The sequence below is a fragment of the Bombyx mori genome, chromosome 23, assembly GCF_030269925.1.
Source record: "Bombyx mori chromosome 23, ASM3026992v2".
Classification (NCBI taxonomy): Eukaryota; Metazoa; Arthropoda; class Insecta; order Lepidoptera; family Bombycidae; genus Bombyx; species Bombyx mori.
The window spans coordinates 17,177,993-17,200,390 of record NC_085129.1 but is presented as its reverse complement, the minus strand read 5'-3'; the positions used below and the strand labels follow the sequence as shown (position 1 = coordinate 17,200,390).

Genomic DNA, 22,398 nt, shown 5'->3' with positions numbered 1-22,398 from the left:
AGTAAGGATCCCTAATTTTTTCAAAAAAGATTATTATAGCCTATGTTACTCGGGAATAGTGTAGCTTCCAAACAGTGAAAGAATTTTTCAAATCAGTTCAGTAGTTTCGGAGCCTATTCAATACAAAGAACAGACATCAAAGCCTCGGCACCCTCTGTGTCGCAGGCTAAGCCAGCGTTCGTTCCGGCGCCGGTGCCCAGTGTCTCGGCTTGGGCGAAACCGCTGCCGTACACGAACACGGTTACAACTCCCTCCTCCGCGATTCGTCCCGCCCCCGCAACTCGTCCCTCTCCCGCGACTTGCCCTCCGACCGCGTCCGACAATCTCGCTTTAGCGATCGACTTCTTTCAGTCGATCAACTTTGAGCGCGTTAACGCTTTGGGCGACGCCATTCGCGCTGCCTCCACTGCACAACACTTTATCGCCGTTGTGCAAGAATACGCCGACGTATACGCGTCATTAAATACGTACGTCCTCCCCTCACTCCGCCGGTAATCAATGGCGTATATAAGTAGAATAAAGCCCCTATCCGTAACGATAGGATTTTTTAACGCTTACGGTCTCGCAAATCAACGTGATCAGGTTTCTGACTTTTTGCGTGACCATCAAATTGATATCTTTTTAGTGCAGGAGACCCTACTTAAGCCCGCGCGCCGTGACCCTAAAATCGCGAACTATAACATGATCAGGAACGACAGGCTCTCTGCTCGTGGTGGTGGTACCGTCATTTACTATAGAAGAGCTCTGCATTGCGTCCCGCTCGATCCTCCCGCGCTCGCTAATATCGAAGCATCAGTGTGCCGAATCTCACTGACGGGACACGCGCCGATCGTTATCGCGTCCGTTTATCTTCCACCGGATAAGATCGTTCTAAGCAGTGATATCGAGGCGCTGCTCGGCATGGGGAGCTCTGTCATTTTGGCGGGCGACCTAAATTGTAAACACATCAGGTGGAACTCACACACCACAACCCCGAATGGCAGGCGGCTTGACGCGTTAGTCGATGATCTCGCCTTCGATATCGTCGCTCCGCTAACACCAACTCACTACCCGCTAAATATCGCGCATCGCCCGGATATACTCGACATAGCGTTATTAAAAAACGTAACTCTGAGCTTACACTCGATCGAAGTAGTTTCAGAATTAGATTCAGACCACCGTCCCGTCGTTATGAAGCTCGGTCGCGCTCCCGACTCCGTTCCCGTCACGAGGACTGTGGTGGATTGGCACACGCTGGGCATCAGCCTGGCTGAATCTGATCCACCATCGCTCCCGTTTAACCCGGACTCTACCCCGTCTCCTCAGGATACCGCTGAAGCCATAGACATCTTAACGTCACACATCACCTCAACATTAGATAGATCATCGAAACAAGTTGTAGCGGAGGATTTCCTTCACCGCTTCAAATTGTCCGATGATATTAGGGAACTCCTTAGAGCTAAGAACGCCTCGATACGCGCCTACGACAGGTATCCTACCGCGGAAAATCGTATTCGAATGCGTGCCCTACAACGCGACGTAAAGTCTCGCATCGCCGAAGTCCGAGATGCCAGATGGTCTGATTTTTTAGAACGACTCGCGCCCTCCCAAAGGTCTTACTACCGCTTAGCTCGTACTCTCAAATCGGATACGGTAGTAACTATGCCCCCCCTCGTAGGCCCCTCAGGCCGACTCGCGGCGTTCGATGATGATGAAAAAGCAGAGCTGCTGGCCGATACATTGCAAACCCAGTGCACGCCCAGCACTCAATCCGTGGACCCTGCTCATTTAGAATTAGTAGACAGTGAGGTAGAACGCAGAGCCTCCTTGCCACCCTCGGATGCGTTACCACCCGTCACCCCGATGGAAGTTAAAGACTTGATCAAAGACCTACGTCCTCGCAAGGCTCCCGGTTCCGACGGTATATCCAACCGCGTTATTAAACTTCTACCCGTCCAACTCATCGTGTTGTTGGCATCTATTTTCAATGCCGCTATGGCGAACTGTATCTTTCCCGCGGTGTGGAAAGAAGCGGACGTTATCGGCATACATAAACCCGGTAAACCAAAAAATCATCCGACGAGCTACCGCCCGATTAGCCTCCTCATGTCTCTAGGCAAACTGTATGAGCGTCTGCTCTACAAACGCCTCAGAGACTTCGTCTCATCCAAGGGCATTCTCATCGATGAACAATTCGGATTCCGTACAAATCACTCATGCGTTCAACAGGTGCACCGCCTCACGGAGCACATTCTTGTGGGGCTTAATCGACCAAAACCGTTATACACGGGAGCTCTCTTCTTCGACGTCGCAAAAGCGTTCGACAAAGTCTGGCACAACGGTTTGATTTTCAAACTATTCAACATGGGTGTGCCGGATAGTCTCGTGCTCATCATACGGGACTTCTTGTCGAACCGCTCTTTTCGATATCGAGTCGAGGGAACCCGCTCCTCCCCACGACCTCTCACAGCTGGAGTCCCGCAAGGCTCTGTCCTTTCACCCCTCCTATTTAGCTTATTCGTTAACGATATTCCCCGGTCGCCGCCGACCCATTTAGCTTTATTCGCCGACGACACGACTGTTTACTATTCCAGTAGAAACAAGTCCCTAATCGCGAAGAAGCTTCAGAGCGCAGCCCTAGCCCTAGGACAGTGGTTCCGAAAATGGCGCATAGACATCAACCCAGCGAAAAGTACTGCGGTGCTATTTCAGAGGGGAAGCTCCACACGGATTTCCTCCCGTATTAGGAGGAGGAATCTCACACCCCCGATTACTCTCTTTAGTCAATCCATACCCTGGGCCAGGAAGGTCAAGTACCTGGGCGTTACCCTGGATGCATCGATGACATTCCGCCCGCATATAAAATCAGTCCGTGACCGTGCCGCGTTTATTCTCGGTAGACTCTACCCCATGATCTGTAAGCGGAGTAAAATGTCCCTTCGGAACAAGGTGACACTTTACAAAACTTGCATAAGGCCCGTCATGACTTACGCGAGTGTGGTGTTCGCTCACGCGGCCCGCACACACATAGACACCCTCCAACCTCTACAATCCCGCTTTTGCAGGTTAGCCGTCGGAGCTCCGTGGTTCGTGAGGAACGTTGACCTACACGACGACCTGGGCCTCGAATCTATACAGAAATACATAAAGTCAGCGTCGGAACGGTACTTCGATAAGGCTATGCGTCATGATAATCGCCTTATCGTAGCCGCCGCTGACTACTCCCCGAATCCTGATCATGCAGGAGCCAGTCACCGTCGACGCCCTAGACACGTCCTTACGGATCCATCAGATCCAATAACCTTTGCACTAGACGCCTTCAGCTCTAGGAGCAGGCTTAGGGACCTCGGTAACCGTACTCGTCGAACTCGACAAAGAGTTCGCCGTGCAACCTAACCCATGAATCAGCTCGCTGAGTTTCTCGCCGGATCTTCTCAGCGGGTCGCGATTCCGATCCGGTAGTAGATTCATTCGCGAAGCAGCTACTCTTGAGTTGTTAGGTCTCCTTCGGAGGCGCTCGGGCAGCTGTTAGCAAATCCCACCCCTCCTGGCTGAGCCTTTGCTCGCCCACCTGTCCTGGTGAAACTGGAAAGGCCTCCGGGCCACCAGTAATCCTTCAATCATAAAAAAAAAAAAAAAAAAAATACAAAGAAACAAACAAATCTTTCCTCTTTATAATATTAGTATAGATTGGCGCCTCTAAACGTTCCTAAGCCACTAAATTATGTGAAGTCTGAACCGATGACGACATCCCATTAACTCTAACAGACAGCCCGTGTTATTAGACCCTTATAAATTGAATTGCATCTATAGGAGATCGTTGCTTACCGAGACTATTGTTTGATCATACAATAAATATAATATAACGTAATGTATATAGAGAAACGAATGAAAAAAATTATACAGTAAACCATAGCTCATCTTAAAAACTATTTTTTTTATTGCTTAGATGGGTGGTCGAGCTCATAGCCCACTAATTGGTGTTGAGTGGTTACTAGAGCTCATAGACATCTACAACGTAAGTGCGCTACCCATCTTAAGATATATGCTCTAAGGTCTCAAGTATAGTTACAACGGCTGCCCCACCCTTCAAACCGAACAGCATTACTGCTTCACGGCAGAAATAGGCAGGGTGGTGGTACCTACCCGTGCAGACTCACAAGAGGTCACAGTACAGAGTCAAGAACATCGCGATTGTGAATGTCATTTTAGCCTTCGCCATCGCCTTTGTTATTTTAGTCCGAATGCGACCTGATCGCTTTGGTCAAATAATTAGAAGAAAAAAGAAGAAAGCTTAGAAGGAAAAACAGTCAACAAGTACCTCAAATATATTGCATTTGTACAATAGGCGGTCTGATCGTTAAAAGCGATCTCGTCCGGACATCCGACGCTTCCGAAAAGTGAAATTTAAACGGAAAATTTCATAAAACTTTTATCTCTGTCTATTTTATTTTATTTTAATAAACGCATCCAACGCCTTATGCATTGATTTTGCCTATGTCACAGTATAAATAAAAATGATTGGTACTTAAAGAAAAAAATTTAAAAACAAAATAATTTTAATCATTTTTCTATACGGGACTCCGTGATTTTAAGAACAGCACAAACAAATATCATCTTTTCGCTTTAAAAGTTAAGTGTACAATTTCCAAAAATATTCGGAATTGAGTTAATATGCGGAATCATTTGGTATCACCAGTTTTTTTCTCATAAATACTGTCAAAAGAGCGCAGTTTAGTTTTTGTATATTTTTTTTATTTACCTATGTTTTGACTACTATTAACAAAATTAATACATAATTTTATCTTACTTTAATAGACAGATAATGTAACTGGTAAAAAATAAAAAATTAATGTTGCAAAGATGATTAATATTAAAAATATCATGTTAAACCTTTAAAACACTCTCCTGTAAAATTAGTAAGTTTTGAGATTATCTGTATATTAATACATGAAGCAAAAACTTTGTATCCCTTTTAAGGAAAATTGCGCGGACGGAAGAGTATGAAATTTTCCACACATTGTTCCATACGTCTGTTGTCAAATTGAGAATAGAATATGGTTTGTCTTTGTTAATATTTTTTATAGTGTAGTCTTGGCGAAATTAGTGATTATAGAAGTATAAAATATAATCTTAATAGTGTACAAAGCTACAATTCCAATTAATTATAGTCGAATTTCGACTACTGCGGGACCTCTAGTACAGTTTTAATGCGAGAAGACTGTTAGAATAACTGATCTCTGTATTTATAGACCGAAGTTTTTTTCCTACCTATGCTGATAGCCTTGAGAGGCTATTTCAGCATCACTCTAACGTGTAGGTGAGCTCACGGGGTTCGAACCGGGAGTGTTGCTAACACTGGCCATAGCAAGAGTCGTGCTTCGCAGAATCTACCACCGGATCGGAAACGCGACTCACTGAGAAGATCCGGCGAGAAACTCAGTGGGCGATAGACCGATGCTTGCGTGTTCTTAATACGCGCTTGCTATATGACAATGCTGAAAATTTATCAGTGCGTTCACAGTTCACTCCGAGACACAAGCCTTCGGAAGATCTTGTTCGACGCACGTTGGAGCGTTAAACAGAGATAATTTTACTGTCGTCTCTCATTTCGAAATTTAGTTTTTTGTAAAAGAGAAGAAAGAAAAGGAAAAATAAACGGTTAGATAATTGGTGAGTTTTATGTGAGAGTTGAAATTGTGCATTTTTTATTGATTGGCTGGTCTACTGTGATCGCGAAGTAATGGATCGTCTGTCGCAATTGAGAGTTAGATATTCCCAAGCCGGCAGCGGCCTATTGTCCATGGACACTACGGGTGGTAGGACCTCTTGTGAGTCCGCACGGGTAGGTACCACCACGCTGCCTATTTCTACCGTGAAGCACTAATGCGTTTCGGTTTGAAGGGTGGGGTAGCCGTTGTAACTATACTGAGAACTTAGAACTTATATGTCGAGGTGGGTGGCGCATTTACGTTGTAGATGTCTATGGGCTCCAGTAACCACTTAACACCAGGTGGGCTGTGAGCTCGTCCAACCATCGAAGTAATCGTTTAATATAAAATGTTTGCCTATATTATTGAGAATAATAAAATCGAGGGGTATCAGGCTATTTGGTGGAAGCGACATTTCGATTAATATACAATAATAATAATAATAATGTTAATAGGAGGTTAACTTGTGTAATTGTTTAATGTTTATTGTATTAATTTATAGCATTGTGTACAAACTCAGCACATTTGTCTTGGTTGGCACTGCTTCACGGCGGAAATAGGCGGGGTGGTGGTACCTACCCGTGCGGGCTCCCAAGAGGTCCTACCACCAGTGATTTCGCAAATTATAATTTTGCGGGTTTGGTTTTTATTACACGATGTTATTCCTTCACCGTGGAAGTCAATCGTGAACATTTGTTGAGTACGTATTTCATTAGAAAAATTGGCACCCGCCTGCGGGATTCGAACACCAGTGCATAGCTACATACGAATGCACCGGACGTCTTATCCTTTAGGCCACGACGACTTTGGCGAAATATGAAATTGATTTGTTGGATTAGACCCGAAGGAACTCTTATTGTGCTTCGAAGGCTCATTACCCGTCTAAGGGTGAATGGTCACGCCACTCAGAGGCATTCCACCTTCGAGCGAGTTGTGAATCTGGTCGCAGCGTTGATCGTGTTAACCTAGCTACTTTGCCAGGGTTCTGTCTCAGGCGTGATCATCTGTCCCAGCCTCTAACATCCTCGTGTGCCCCTTTAAAGCCCATTAGGCTAAACGATTTGTAAACCCTCTGAGTTTCTCGCCGGATCTTCTCAGTGGGTCGCGATCCCTATCCCGTGGTAGATTTTGCAAAGCACTGCTCTTGCTAGGGCTAGTGTTTGCAAATTCTCTCAGGATGAGTCCGTGAGCTCACCTACGCGTCCGGGCGTAGCTGCAATAGTCCCTTAGGCTACCAGAGAATAGGTAAGGAAAAAAATCTGTTTTGGCTGTTTTCTTTTTTTTTATTGCTTAGATGGGTGGACGAGCTCACAGCCCACCTGGTGTTAAGTGGTTACTGGAGCCCATAGACATCTACAACGTAAATGCGCCACCCACCTTGAGATATGAGTTCCAAGGATCTCAGCATAGTTACAGCGGCTGCCCCACCCTTCAAACCGAAACGCAGTACTGCTTCACGGCAGGAATAGGCAGGGTGGTGGCACCTATCCGCGTGGACGCACAAGAGGTCCTACCACCAGTACAAACTAACTAACTAATAATGCTTAAAATACACAATACAGACTGCAATTGCTTTAACATTCTAGAACAATCATTACCCGTGGCCTAATAGGCATGTAGCGAATACCAATTAATTATTCTATATAATTGTACGCCTCGCGTACAGCTTCCGCGGCGTGAGGACTGAATTGTCTAATAAAATCAAAGAAGAATTATTTATTTTTTCGATTTCGCATCGTCAGTTTGGAATTTCTTAATAGTGAAAGCACTAAGATGCTAAATTTATTAATGTATATAGACTCCTAATTTTATTTCTGATCTTATCATAATTGACGTAAATAATCTGTGTAGGATAAAAGTATTTCCTTCGGTTTTCATATACACCAACCCTGGCACTAGATCTAAAAAATGCTAGAAAGAAGAAGAAGAAGAATACCATCGCGGAGAAGTAAATAATGGTGTCAACATAAATACTGCAAGTCTAAAAATAAAAATCAAAATATTGCTCTACTCCTAAATATATTATTACCGTAACCAAGACACTTGTTGTCAACGCCATAATACGAACGAAGCAAATCGGGCGTGTAAAATCAATAGAATCTAGTTATATTTTTAAATTCCGTTTAAATGGATATCTATGAATGAATTAAGAAAAATCATTGAATTATACAATGGACGCTGAGACCGTATCAAATATATTTGGTCATACCAAACCGCGCTAACCAGACTATGATTGGGCTATCGACACATAACCGCCACAAGACGTGAGGATATTTATATTAAATGGCAGCTACCTTGGACAAAGAATTAGTCTAGATCTTCAATGGCCGAACGCTGGCAGTGTCTTCGGAACCTTGCGTAAAGGGTCTCCTTTTAATAATATATTTTAGTTATTTTATTATTATTATTATTTTTTACTTTTTTTTCTCAGCAGACGCTGGTACGTATTTATTGTTTACGGGTCTTAGCCGAGTAAATAATAAGGAATAAATATTTTTAATGTCCGTTACTTGAGTTTTCTTCTATTTCTGAAAACCTGCGAACAGTTCTACAGGTATATTTTAATATAGCAGCTTTTTGTAGTTTTTTTTAAGGTTTTTAGTTTTAAGTTCATTGTTAGAGTCGATTACATAATTTCATAATTTACATATTATATAATTAAATGGATATTGTTTCAGGCTTCATCTTTGAAATTTGTGTGGCGAGAAATCAAAACGGAAAAAGTGTCTTATAAGGCAAGAGCTCTTTTCGGAGATGGGATCACGTGAGAGGAGCTTTCAGGGCACGGAGCCGCTGCCCCATGACCCTACCAACGACTTGGAAATGGTCGAGCGAAAAGGTAAGTTGACCATAACCTATAAAATACCGATTTTCTACGGCTTGCGCGACTAGTAGGCGCAATTTTTTTTTATTGCTTAGATGGGTGGACTTGTTCCTAGCCCACTAAATGGTGTTGAGTGGTTACTAGAGCCCATAGATAGCTACAACGTAAATGCCGCCACCCATCTTGAGATATGAGTTCTAAGGTCTCAGTATAGTTACAACGGCTGCCCCGCCCTTCAAACCGAAACGCTTCACGGCAGAAATAGGTAGGGTGGTGGTGCCTACCCTTGCGAACTCACAAGAGGCCCTACCATCAGTAAGAGAACTAAACACTTTTCCACGAAGTATCGCCTAGTACACAATAATTTATTTGTGAAATGCCATGTTGCCTACGGGTAACCTCTATGGGTTTTTATATTATATCCAACCAAACACCCCAATCTTACAGACGTCGATAACTTCCAACTTTACCTGTGATTAGGCGTCTTGTGAGCCTACAACGATAGGTACTACCGCCCTGCTTATTTCTGCCGTAAGATGGTAATGCGATTCGGTTTGAAGGGTGAAGCTGTTGTTGTAATGTTAAAACTGAGACTTAGACCTCATGTCATAAGGTAGGTGGCGGCATTTACATCGTTGATGTCCATGGGTTCTGGTAGCCTGGACCATGGAATCGTTCAATCCCCTAAGCAATTAATTCGATGTTTCAGAAGCGCCAGCATTGAACATACCAGGTTATTGCCACTAGTGATTAGTCAATGTCTCCTGTTTCCTTATTCATTAACGGACAACAGATCTTATTTAGCTAAATGTGATATACATAGCCTATTCGTCTCGCTGTTGTGATAACTACCATAATTAAATGATAAATGTGTATTTCCTAGAAAAGCTTCTTCCCCATTTCTTCCCTAGCGTGTCGTAAGATTGCTGCGGAATTCCCTGGAGAATAAACTGCAATATTCTGTGACTATTATACCAGTTTATTATAATCGATATCTGGCGGTAATTGTGTTAGTGCATTGCGTGGTGATAAGACCAAACTTCCTATTGATGCCACAAAGAAATCGTTCCGTTTGAAGGGTAAGGCTCTAAGTTGTTTTCCCAATCCAATTACTTAAACATTACGCATCAATGTGGGGACTGCATGTGGGGTGGCATTTAGACCTTCCATGATCTTTGAGAACTCATCTTAATTCTCTACAGCAATAAGTGAGTAACAGAAAAGTATATTTCAGAAAACGGTGCTAATCGCCACAGATTGAAGGATCTTGATGACCTTCTGCCGTACATGGGAGAGTTTGGTTGGTACCAGCGCATGCTGTTCTTGTTGATGATACCTTACGCGTTCTTCTTCGCGTTCGTCTACTTCGGGCAGATATTCATGGCCATAACTCCGGAGGAGCACTGGTGCTCTGTCCCGGAATTGGCGAACTTGAGCGTGATTGAACGGTAACATACTTGAGGCTTTAATATCTTGTTGGACTTGTTGGAACAGTGGGTACCATGTAACGTCTGTTGGATTTTGATGATTTCTTTTATTGGCCTTGTGGGCCCACCTGATGGTGAAAGGTTACCGTGGCTCACGGACATCAGCAATGCCGGGGTCAGAGCCAAGCTGCTGCATACCGTTAATTTGATGAATTTTAACCAAAAAGTGAGTTATTGCAATTTTATTTATTTATATATTTGATGTTTCAAATCATTTCCATTATTACATTAGGACAAGGGTAGGGCTCACGTGGTGGTGAGTGGTTACTATGACTCAAGGATGTTAGCATCGCAATGAGTACTCTCTGTAAGCTTTCTTTAAAAAGGAATATGTCATATTGTCATATTGCCCAAGAATCATCATGGAGGAACATTAATTCCAAAGCCGGTTGGTACGTGGCAAAAAATACCAATTATAAGTGAGTTTGCAAACTTCTTAGACTGAGTTATGTGCTGAATTCAATTAAACACTTTTTTCAGGCGTCATCTATCCATACCGATGTTAAACAATAAATATTCAAAATGCGAAGTTTACGATGTAGATTGGTCGAAACTGTTACAAGATGGCGTCCGTCAGCCGAACTCAAAATGGCCGACCAAGAAATGTCAAAATAAATGGGAGTTTAATTACACTGATGTTCCTTATGAAACAATTGCAACACAGGTAAACATTTTTAAATTTAGACTCTAATTAATTTTAAATGCCCAGCGAAGCGGACGGGTAATTTATGTAATTGATAATTGAATAAAAAATAAGTACATTTATTTCTTTTCTTACAGCAAGGCTGGGTGTGTGACAAGGACAACTATGCCGCCACTGCTCAGTCGGTGTTTTTCTGTGGGGCCATACTGGGTGGATTTATCTTTGGTTGGATAGCTGACAAATATGGTCGTATACCAGCTCTAGTGGGTAAGTTTCAGAGAAAACGAAGGCTGCGTTTTTTCAAGTAATTTCCTCTGCAAGAGCTTTTCCGAAGGAGACTTGATGATTCTAGAGCAGCTGCTTCGCGAATACATCTGCTACCGGATCGGAATCGCATACCGTTGAGAAGACGCGATGAGAAACTCAACGAGCTAATTAATGCATGGGTTAAGTTTTACGTCAAGTATGGATACCAGTTTCCCTTTCCCTGCTCATAGTGCTAGAGCAGCAAGCAATCTAATGAATTATGTGGATTCCTAAGGTAGCCGTGTGGGTAAAGCAGCCGTATGGGTGTCAGTGGTGGTGGGAGTGCAATAATTCATGGCTCGTCCAGTGCACGTACTATTCTCAGTTACAGCCACCACCGCTATACTTATTTCTCGATTGTGAATGAAAATTCTTGCCTTAAGATCTTTAAAAAGAGTCCGCTGGATAAGCTAGACTTTGCCTTGCTTGTGGCAAGAAATGGACGGTAAACATTCTTAGCATTATTTGCAATCAAATAAACGCAGAATCGCGACACTAACTTAGCGAATTAGCGAACTTTAAATATGCCTTATCGCTAATATAACTAAAGTATAATTCGCTGTCACTTTTCAGGTACGAATGTAGCCGGATTTATTGGCGGAATCGGAACTGTGTTTTCAAATGATTTTTTATCGTTCTGCCTCTGCCGATTCATTGTGGGCTTAGCCTATGACAATTGTTTTATTATCATGTATATCGTCGGTGAGTTTTTTAGTGTATTTCCCTGATAGCACCATTCTCAGTGCTTAAATGTCATTGCTTGCAATGAAAGAGTGAATTAAATGACACGGCTGTGTAGTAGTAGCCTAGAGTAGGAACGCCCAAATTTTTTCCACGGGTATCACCAAAGGCGAGAATAAGAATCGTCGGAGAATGAGCAGCAACCTTCTTTTATACTAGCATGCTATGTAAGTTAAATTCTGGCAGTTTGCATACACGTTGACTGCGTTAAACAGCTTAAAAAGCCCCATACGCGACTGTGGCCTAATGCAGGAGTCAAATCCGCATTATTACGCTCGGTGCGGGATTACGGTGTACATTTCTAAGGTTATGGGCATATTCAAAAACGGATTTTTGTGAGACTTATCAGATCTCACACGCACTGTAAATAAGTACAATTTTCGATTCGGTCTTTTCGAGTCCAATTACCTCGTACGCATTAGCTGAAGGTCCCTCAGAAATTGTCCAGCAATCAACGTCTTAACTAGCATCCTGCCTGGGTTTTGCTGCACATACAGTCATCACTCACCGTTCGAAGGCTGGAACAACACCATTATACAATCCAATCAAGACTGACCTCATGTCGAAATGGCAATTATGTTGTATAATGCACAGTGGTCCCACTTTACACCCAAGTGTCTAAGTTCGCTCACCATATACGAATCTAAAAATGCCTCATACGATAAAATACATCGATAGCTCAGGTCAGAAAACGGCGTTGCTGTTCCGATATCTGATTTATTTATTTATTTAATTTACTTCAGATTTTACATCCATATTACACGTCTTCATTACATTGCATTAACATTTCATTTATACTAAAATTAAATAAAAATAATAACTAATCTCGGACTAAAACAAAAACAATAATAATAATAATAAAAACAAAAAAAACAAATAATAATAATAATAATAAAACAAAAACTCTAAATTAACATGAAAACTACCTTAACCTAAAGGCTGGTTTGGATCCAGAGTGCTCAAAATGCACACGTGTCCAGTGTTGCATTATTGGGCAGTCCAGATCCATCCGTGAAGCGACCAGCCGTAGGTAGCGGTTGCGACTGACCCGCACACGGCGAATCAGGGAAGCAATTTATGATACACAGGAATCTCCAACTTCTTGAACAATCAGGTCTCGTTTTTTCAGTGCTGGAGTACGTTGGCCTCAAATGGAGAACCTTCGTGGCGAATATGTCCATAGGAGTATACTTCACGTTTGCAGCGTGCCTCCTACCCTGGATCGCTCTAGCGGTCGCGGACTGGAAGATTTATACTCTGATCATTAGCGTGCCTTTAGCTTTGGCCGTCTTCACTGGCTGCGTCGTACCAGAGAGCGCCAGGTAATTATAGTTTTTATGTCATAAATGCACAAAGCTTACCATACTTTAATCCCTCCTCCTCCAATCGTTCGTTCGCATTGTCAAGCATCGTGATGCGCCCGTCTGAGGCCTTTTCTTGTGATCTATAGCCACTTCTATTGGTTAGTAGAACAGTAAAGTGCATCAAAGACAATTGGTTGAATTCTCTAATGGGAAGCCTTTTGTTTGAACTAGGGACTGTGACTGTGCCCCTGGCATCGCTAGTGGCCAACGGCGACGGTGACCATTGGCACATGGTAATGGTAAAGAAACTAAATAAATAATCAGGGGACAAGTTACACCCCATCATCCGGACCTAAACTAGGATCCTCTGGCTATGTCAATACTGAAGTCCATAGACATCAACAACGTAAATGCTACCGCGTGTATGTGTGTGTGCATGTGTATGTGTGTGAGAGAGAGAAATCGAGACGAAAAATCACCGTCGCCACTTCAAACGATTGCTCTTTGATTTGTAAAGCAGCTGGCATTGAGTTTTTAGGTCTCCTCCGGAGGCGCTCGGGCAATTGCTTTATCAAATCCCTTCCCTTCTAGCTTAGCGCCTGCTCGCCCACCTGTCCTGGTGAAACTGGAAGGGCTTTCGGGCCACAAGTAATCCTTCATTCCACAAAAAAACAATTCCCCCAACGTGACTTGTCGCTACGTTAGGGTTTTCCTTCGTTCTAAAAAAAAACAATTGCTTGTCTTATAAAGCTAAAATATCACATTTTCCGACCAAATCTGTTTCAGGTGGTTGATATCGCAAGGGCGGATCGATGAAGCACTAAAAATAATGATGAGGTGCGCGAAGGTCAACGGTAATGCACTACCAGAGGATATTATCAAGGAATTTCACGTACGTATTGCGTTTCTGTTGAGAAGGGAATTATCATGTGGTCAAAAGACCTGGGGTGTAAAAGCAGAGAGTGGTGTGACGAGGGAACGTCGTTATTGTTATTATAACACGATATTCTTGGTCCGTGGACATCAAGTTTTCCTCACAAAGCAATTGGTAATTTCCTGCGGGTTCTGACTTCCAGCAATGTCGTATCGCCCGATACGCGCGCACAAATAGTACAGAATTTTAACCATAAAATAACTGATTCACTTCGGGAAATTCATCAATGAAATGAGAGAATATCATTATTGTAATCGAAGTTAAACAAACATGCATTATCAAGAATAAACCCAAAACTGGTCAGATCTTGGTAACATTTAAATGTGACACTCGAGAAGCCTAGCTTCAAAACAAAAAAAAGGAATCATCAAAATTGCTTCACAGTAAGCAACAGGCTGGCTCTGTCATTGCTGATGTCCATGGACGACCGTAACTATTTTCCATCAGGTGGGCCGGATGCCCATTTAAACAGATAAAGGCAATAATAAAAACCGAGAAATTTTTCTGACATAAAATCAAAAATTCATTCGAAATTCTAACCGCTCCTTTTGTTGAGGCGGTACAGCACCGGTACTGCGATGCCATATTGCATTTGTTCGAATTACATTGCGCGTCCGTTTGTTGAACACCATCCACAGGAAACAGCAACAGGAATAGCTAAAGCCGAACAAGAATGTAAGAACTACAGCGTATTAGATCTATTCAAGACTCCTCGATTGCGAAAGCACAGCATTCTTCTGGTGTTCATTTGGATTCTAATAGCCATGGCTTTCGATGGACACGTCAGGAATGTGGGCACTCTGGGCCTGGACATGTTCCTGACCTTCACTGTGGCTACGGCGACCGAGTTTCCAGCCGATGTTTTGCTTACCCTGGTCTTGGATGTGTGAGTAAAATGTATACAAATTGCGTGTTTAGCCAATCTCATAGCCAGCCCAATGTTGACTGAAGAAAATGTGTTTTATAACGGCAACGGCTGCATCACCTGCTAAACTGGAAGTCTCTATAGCTCTGCGGTAGACATACGTAGGATCAGTGTATCCAACATTGCGGGTCAGTCTGCCTTTTCAACTAAAACGCCCATTTGAGTCTTTGCCAATCAAAAATTACTTTACAGATTAGAGATGCTACTTTCTTTTATTATTTATATTGGCGGATGAGCTCACGGCCCACCTGGTTTTACGTGGTTACCGGAGCCCATAGACATCTACAACGTAAATGCAATCATCCACCTCGAGGCATGAGTTCTAAGGTCTCAGTTTTTCCAGAACAATGGCTGCCCCACTATTCAAATCGAAACACATTACTGCTTCACGGCAGAAATAGGCAAGGTGGTGGTATTTACCTGTGCGAGCTCACAAGACTTTCTACCACCAGTAAGTTGCTTCTTTAGTTGTTAGACTAGCTGACATTTTGAAATACCTTTCCAGTTTGGGACGACGTTGGCTGGCCTTTGGCACAATGGTTTTCAGCGGATTATTCAGCTTACTAGCCACCACAGTTCCAATAGGTATTTATTATAATTAACATGTATGTTGTAATTAAGGGTGATTTTTTAAGTATTGTTTGTTGATTCTGTAGTTGACTCGCGTTCAATTCTCGATTCATTTGAATCATTTATTCTAACATAAATAGCATTACACCATACTTATTGTTTTTTTAATTTTTTTATTGCTTAGATGGGTGGACGAGCTCACAGCCCACCTGGTGTTAAGTGGTTACTGGAGCCCATAGACATCCACAATGTAAATGCACCACCCACTTTGAGATATAAGTTCTAAGGTCTCAGTATAGTTACAACGGCTGCCCCACCCTTCAAACCGAAACGCATTACTGCTTCACGGCAGAAATAGGCAGGGCGGTGGTACCCACCCGCGCGGACTCGCAAGAGGTCCTACCACCAGTAATTACGCAAATTATAATTTTGCGGGTTTCATTTTTATTACACGATGTTATTCCTTCACCGTAGAAGTCAATCGTGAACATTTGTTGAGTACGTATTTCATTAGAAAAATTGGTACCCGCCTGAGATTCGAACATCGGTGCATCGCTCAACACGAATGCATCGAACGTCTTATCCGTTAGGCCACGACGACTAATGTTGTATGCCAAAACTTATTATCTCAATACTGCTTTCAAAAAATAGCCACAGCCCAGCAAAATTGCAACCGGTGAGACAAAATCTGCCAGCGAATCGTGTTGGTTAATCGCAATTAAAATATAAATTCGTTGATGGCTTCTGCAGTATTTGTCCTCATGAAAGCGGTAAGTAATGGAGACAGACATATCACTTGGTATGGCTCGAAGGACCATATATAGGACCGATTCGTTCCCTTAAAACTGTAACGTTTGATTTCGGAAAACGTATCGCTTAACTTATAATATTTAATGTTAATGAATGATTGATTTTATTTCAGACAACAACAAGTCCATAAGTATACATATCGACGCTTGAAAGGCAAACATGACTTAGTGACAATAACTGCTTTGTACATAAATGATAGACAATAACCATATTCGATGCGCAAAAAAAATATATTTCTAGGTCTATTAAAATCATTTCAATCATACAGCTACTGGCTAGATTCTATTACAGCTAGATTCGTTAAAATAAATTTTGTTTTCAGGTATTTTAACTTTAAATTAGTCTACTGTAAAGTTCACGCATTGTCGCTTAGTCACGTTTGCCTTTCAAGCGTCGATATCATCATTGAAACATACCTAAATTACCAAAGCAAATAAAATAAAAATACATTATTAAGAATGTTTATCAGTTGAATAAATTTAAATATTCCATTCAACTGATACTTACTTCGAAACAACCATTATTATTATTATTTAATAATAATTATGAATTGCATTTGATAATTCGACACACTTGTCTTCGACATATATTTAGATATCTATTGTATCTTCGTTGGCCGCACATAGCAATGTGCTGACATGTACAAAATTACAATATTTAAGTATAATATTTTTTATAGCCTTTTTATCTGTTCCAGGTATACAATCAGCCTCGCTAGCCATCGTCGGACGATTTGCGGTCAACATATCCTACAATATAGGGATGCAGTACGCAGCCGAGATTCTGCCCACCGTCGTGAGAGCTCAGGGCCTAGCTCTGATACACATCACTGGATATGTTGCAACAATACTGGTGCCGTACATCGTATATTTGGTGAGGCTATTAAAATTTCTTCATAGGCAAGCCAATCGCATCAACATATTTTTTATCGGGATACAAACGCAAAGAATTCGCGCCATTAATATATACATGATTTTTTTTATTGCTTAGATGGGTGGACGAGCTCACAGCTCACCTGGTATTATGTGGAGCCCATAGGCATTTACAACGTAAATGCGCTGCCTACCTTGAGATATAAGTTCTAAGGTCTCAGTATAGTTACAACGGCTGCCACACCCTTCAAACCCAAACGCATTACTGCTTCACGGTAGAAATAGGCAGGGTGGTGGTACCCACCGGTGCGGACTGACAAGAGATCCTACCAGTACTAAATGTCGGAGACGGTCATTAGTTTGGTAGCTAAACGCAGCACGATTCTCGAGAAACGATCGCGATATCGTCGGAACTCTCCAGTGACCACTTAACACCAGGTGGGCTGTGAGCTCGTCCACCCATCTAAGCAATTAAAGGCAAATGTTAACAATAAAACAAGTTTGAATTAATTTTCTCACTCAATACTGATATGTGATAATTAAAATAATTAATTTCGCTTCCAGGCAACCATTGCGACCGAAATACCCCTTCTAATATTAGGCACTGTGGGCATAATTGGTGGAATTTTATGCCTCTTTCTACCGGAATCGATGGGCAAAGAAATGCCTCAAACTCTTCAGGATGGAGAAGAGTATGGGTTGGAGCAGAAGTTCTGGGATTTTCCGTGCTGCACCAGGTGGGTTAGCCAAGACTCGGGTCTGCTATCATAGCTTTCAGTTGGTTCGTCAAGCGATCACAAAGACGCAAAAGAGGCTTATGAAATTGTGCCCACAAAAGCCCTCCACGAGTTAACTTTATCAAAGATCCTTAGCTAAAAGTTAAGCTTTAAAAAAAAAGATATTATTTAAATAAATAAACAAATAAATATATTTATTAACAATCACGCCACGTTAACTGGTCCCGTGCTAAGTTCGTAAAGAACTTGGTTTTTTTTTTATGATTGAAAAATTACTGGTGGCCCGGAGGCCTTTCCAGTTTCACCAGGACAGGTGGGCGAGCAAAAGCTCAGCCAGGAGGGCTAACAGCTACCCGAGCGCCTCCGAAGGAGACCTAACAGCTCAAGAGTAGCTGCTTCGCGAATGAATCTACTACCGGATCGGAATCGCGACTCGCTGAGAAGATCCGGCGAGAAACTCAGCGAGCTGATTCATGGGTTAGGTTGCACGGCGAACTCTTTATCGAGTTCGACGAGTACGGTTACCGGGGTCCCTTTTTTTTTTTTTTTTTTTTTTCTCGGGGGAAATCCTCATGGACTACCTTCGCCTAGGGAAAAGCGAAGGGGCGTGCCGGACTCCTACCGGCTAAAACCACCCCGGTGTCCACCCACACGTGCGCGCAGGGCCGCGGGAATCCAAAATTCTTCCGCAGCCCCACACCAGTGCTGGCCCGGTATATGAAGTAGCTAAACTAAACGAAACTAAAGTAACTTAAACTAGCCACCACCCGGCACCGTGGTTTAATCACCTCGCCACGGATGCCCCTAGGCCGCAGGTTGAGGAGCAACCCACGGTCTTCTCCACCTCGATCACCGCGACGTACACGTAGCGGAGACCCCTAGGCCACGAACTGTAAAACAGCCCGTGGTCTACCCTTCCTTGCTCCCTAGTCGTGTACTCTGCAGCTGCAGAGCGCAGATAGAGAGCCCTCGGGAGCGACTCCTCCGCCCCGGCAGAAATTCGCCGTGGGCAACAATCTCCTCTTTCTCACCCCTCACGAGGAGATTGTTGCCCACGCCCAGGGTGCACCGGCCCAGCGCCTGCTCGTCCTCTCAAGAAAACAAAAGGACCAGCAGCCACTGAACACTCGGGGAGGTTTTCTGCCAGGCACCCCTTACCGGGGTCCCTAAGCCTGCTCCTAGTGTTAGAGCTGAAGGCGTCTAATGCAAAGGTTATTGGATCTGATGGATCCGTAAGGACGTGTCTAGGACGTCGACGGTGACTGGCTCCTGCGTGATCAGGATTCGGGGAGTAGTCAGCGGCGGCAACGATAAGGCGATTATCATGACGCATAGCCTTATCGAAGTACCGTTCCGACGCTGACTTCATGTATTTCTGGATAGATTCGAGGCCCAGGTCGTCGTGTAGGTCAACGTTCCTCACGAACCACGGAGCTCCGACGGCTAACCTGCAAAAGCGGGATTGTAGAGATTGGAGGGTGTCTATGTGTGTGCGGGCCGCGTGAGCGAACACCACACTCGCGTAAGTCATGACGGGCCTTATGCAAGTTTTGTAAAGTGTCACCTTGTTCCGAAGGGACATTTTACTCCGCTTACAGATCATGGGGTAGAGTCTACCGAGAATAAACGCGGCACGGTCACGGACTGATTTTATATGCGGGCGGAATGTCATCGATGCATCCAGGGTAACGCTCAGGTACTTGACCTTCCTGGCCCAGGGTATGGGTTGTCTAAAGAGAGTAATCGGGGGTGTGAGATTCCTCCTCCTAATACGGGAGGAAATCCGTGTGGAGCTTCCCCTCTGAAATAGCACCGCAGTACTTTTCGCTGGGTTGATGTCTATGCGCCATTTTCGAAACCACTGTCCTAGGGCTAGGGCTGCGCTCTGAAGCTTCTTCGCGATTAGGGACTTGTTTCTACTGGAATAGTAAACAGTCGTGTCGTCGGCGAATAAAGCTAAATGGGTCGGCGGCGGCTGGGGAATATCGTTAACGAATAAGCTAAATAGGAGGGGTGAGAGGACAGAGCCTTGCGGGACTCCAGCTGTGAGAGGTCGTGGGGAGGAGCGGGTTCCCTCGACTCGATATCGAAAAGAGCGGTTCGACAAGAAGTCCCTTATGATGAGCACGAGACTATCCGGCACGCCCATGTTGAATAGTTTGAAAATCAAACCGTTGTGCCAGACTTTGTCGAACGCTTTTGCGACGTCGAAGAAGAGAGCTCCCGTGTATAACGGTTTTGGTCGATTAAGCCCCACAAGAATGTGCTCCGTGAGGCGGTGCACCTGTTGAACGCATGAGTGATTTGTACGGAATCCGAATTGTTCATCGATGAGAATGCCCTTGGATGAGACGAAGTCTCTGAGGCGTTTGTAGAGCAGACGCTCATACAGTTTGCCTAGAGACATGAGGAGGCTAATCGGGCGGTAGCTCGTCGGATGATTTTTTTGTTTACCGGGTTTAAGTATACCGATAACGTCCGCTTCTTTCCACACCGCGGGAAAGATACAGTTCGCCATAGCGGCATTGAAAATAGATGCCAACATCACGATGAGTTGGACGGGTAGAAGTTTAATAACGCGGTTGGATATACCGTCGGAACCGGGAGCCTTGCGAGGACGTAGGTCTTTGATCAAGTCTTTAACTTCCATCGGGGTGACGGGTGGTAACGCATCCGAGGGTGGCAAGGAGGCTCTGCGTTCTACCTCACTGTCTACTAATTCTACATGAACAGGGTCCACGGATTGAGTGCTGGGCGTGCACTGGGTTTGCAATGTATCGGCCAGCAGCTCTGCTTTTTCGTCATCATCGAACGCCGCGAGTCGAACTGAGGGGCCTACGAGGGGGGGCATAGTTACTACCGTATCCGATTTGAGAGTACGAGCTAAGCGGTAGTAAGACCTTTGGGAGGGCGCGAGTCCTTCTAAGAAATCAGACCATCTGGCATCTCGGACTTCGGCCATGCGAGACTTTACGTCGCGTTGTAAGGCACGCATTCGAATACGATTTTCCGCGGTAGGATACCTGTCGTAGGCGCGTATTGAGGCGTTCTTAGCTCTAAGGAGTTCCCTAATATCGTCGGACAATTTGAAGCGGTGAAGGAAGTCCTCCGCTACAACTTGTTTCGATGACCTATCTAATGTCGAGGTGATGTGTGACGTTAAGATGTCTATGGCTTCAGCGGTATCCTGAGGAGACGGGGTAGAGTCCGGGCTAAACGGGAGCGATGGTGGATCAGATTCAGCCAGGCTGATGCCCAGCGTGTGCCAATCCACCACAGTCCTCGTGACGGGAACGGAATCGGGAGCGCGACCGAGCTTCATAACGACGGGACGGTGGTCTGAATCTAACTCTGAAACTACTTCGATCGAGTGTAAGCGCAGAGTTACGTTTTTTAATAACGCTATGTCGAGTATATCCGGGCGATGCGCGTTATTTAGCGGGTAGTGAGTCGGGGTTAGCGGAGCGACGATATCGAAGGCGAGATCATCGACTAACGCGTCAAGCCGCCTGCCATTCGGGGTTGTGGTGTGTGAGTTCCACCTGACGTGTTTACAATTTAGGTCGCCCGCCATGACAGAGCTTCCCATGCCGAGCAGCGCCTCGATATCACTGCTTAGAACGATCTTATCCGGTGGAAGATAAACGGACGTAAAGAACTTGTGTTACAGGGTATTTACTATAACTTATGCATGTAATGTGTGGAGATATAAGTTTTTTTTTTTTTCTTTTCTTTCAGGACCAAAACCCACTTTTAAATAGAAATTCTTAATGAAATTTTATTCTCAGCTGAAGCAAATTTTGAAAATATTTCCGAAAATGTTTTTTTATACGGAAATATACGAAAATATTGTTATTTAGATCGTTAAAACAGCAATTTTATATCAATGTAATCAGATCTTAAACAATTTTCGCATTTAAACAATAAACTTTGAAATGGTTTTTTTTATTACTGTATACTGTGACATAGTAAGTAAGCACTTATATAAACATGTAACGTTTAAGTATGAGAGCAGTAATAAAACATACTCAGAAGTGATCAGTCGTTTGAATACCTTAGTCCCGTCCTTACATGGTGACCCTGCCAGGATGGTTCGGTTTCAGTTGCGCGACAAGTATTTAATGAGTGATACCATCTTCACTGTCTACTACGATGCCAGTGAAGGTGCGTTCAGCAGACGTACGTGATTTCCATGACGCAGCCAAAGCAAGAACGGCTTGTACAGCAATGTAAAGGCCTGGCACATTAAATGACTCAAACATGATTTCGGCTAAGGCTAAATATTCTCTATTTTCTGGAGTGTTGAGCAGAGGCTCGGTCATCAAGAAATAGTGATCTTCGGGTTCCGCACGAAGATACTTACACCCGTATCTTTAGTCGTGCACACGAGCTTAACTCGACTCGACTCAACCTCCAACGCGCGTTTTGGTATGCTTAGTCGTAAAAATAAACTCCACTCAAACGTCCTTGGAAAAATTTCCTAACCGGAGTGAAGTAAGCGAACTGTCAAGTCAAGGTACGTCGCGACGTACCTTGAACGTTCCTCAAGGCTGGT

At 43.8% G+C, this 22,398-nt stretch overlaps 1 protein-coding gene across 9 annotated transcripts; it reads left to right on the top strand.

The window, feature by feature from the left end:
* The first annotated feature begins 5,331 nt into the window (after nt 1–5,331).
* Nucleotides 5,332–21,881, top strand: LOC101738497 (carcinine transporter). 9 transcript variants are annotated; one of them, XM_062675332.1, is made up of 14 exons: nt 5,332–5,652; nt 8,369–8,529; nt 9,749–9,962; nt 10,482–10,665; nt 10,782–10,911; nt 11,524–11,652; nt 12,821–13,013; nt 13,782–13,887; nt 14,568–14,815; nt 15,360–15,439; nt 16,932–17,107; nt 17,671–17,843; nt 21,024–21,215; nt 21,582–21,881. In XM_062675332.1, the coding sequence occupies exons 2-13, from the start codon at nt 8,445–8,447 to the stop codon at nt 21,184–21,186; spliced, it is 1,881 nt and encodes a 626-aa protein (XP_062531316.1). In that variant the 5' UTR covers nt 5,332–5,652; nt 8,369–8,444; the 3' UTR covers nt 21,187–21,215; nt 21,582–21,881. The 9 variants fall into 9 exon arrangements, with proteins under 9 accessions (XP_062531316.1, XP_004930755.1, XP_062531322.1 ...); XM_062675333.1 differs by lacking the exon at nt 5,332–5,652 and adding an exon at nt 7,896–8,048; XM_062675335.1 differs by lacking the exon at nt 5,332–5,652 and adding an exon at nt 7,918–8,055.
* The last annotated feature ends 517 nt before the right edge of the window (nt 21,882–22,398 follow it).

Excerpts from the sequence above, each read along its gene's own strand:
- LOC101738497 (XM_062675332.1), top strand. The coding sequence starts at position 8,445 with ATGGGATCACGTGAGAGGAGCTTTCAGGGCACGGAGCCGCTGCCCCAT. Across the intron at positions 8,530-9,748 it reads GGAAATGGTCGAGCGAAAAG|AAAACGGTGCTAATCGCCAC; the intron begins GTAAGTTGACCA and ends AGTATATTTCAG. Across the intron at positions 13,888-14,567 it reads ATATTATCAAGGAATTTCAC|GAAACAGCAACAGGAATAGC; the intron begins GTACGTATTGCG and ends CACCATCCACAG.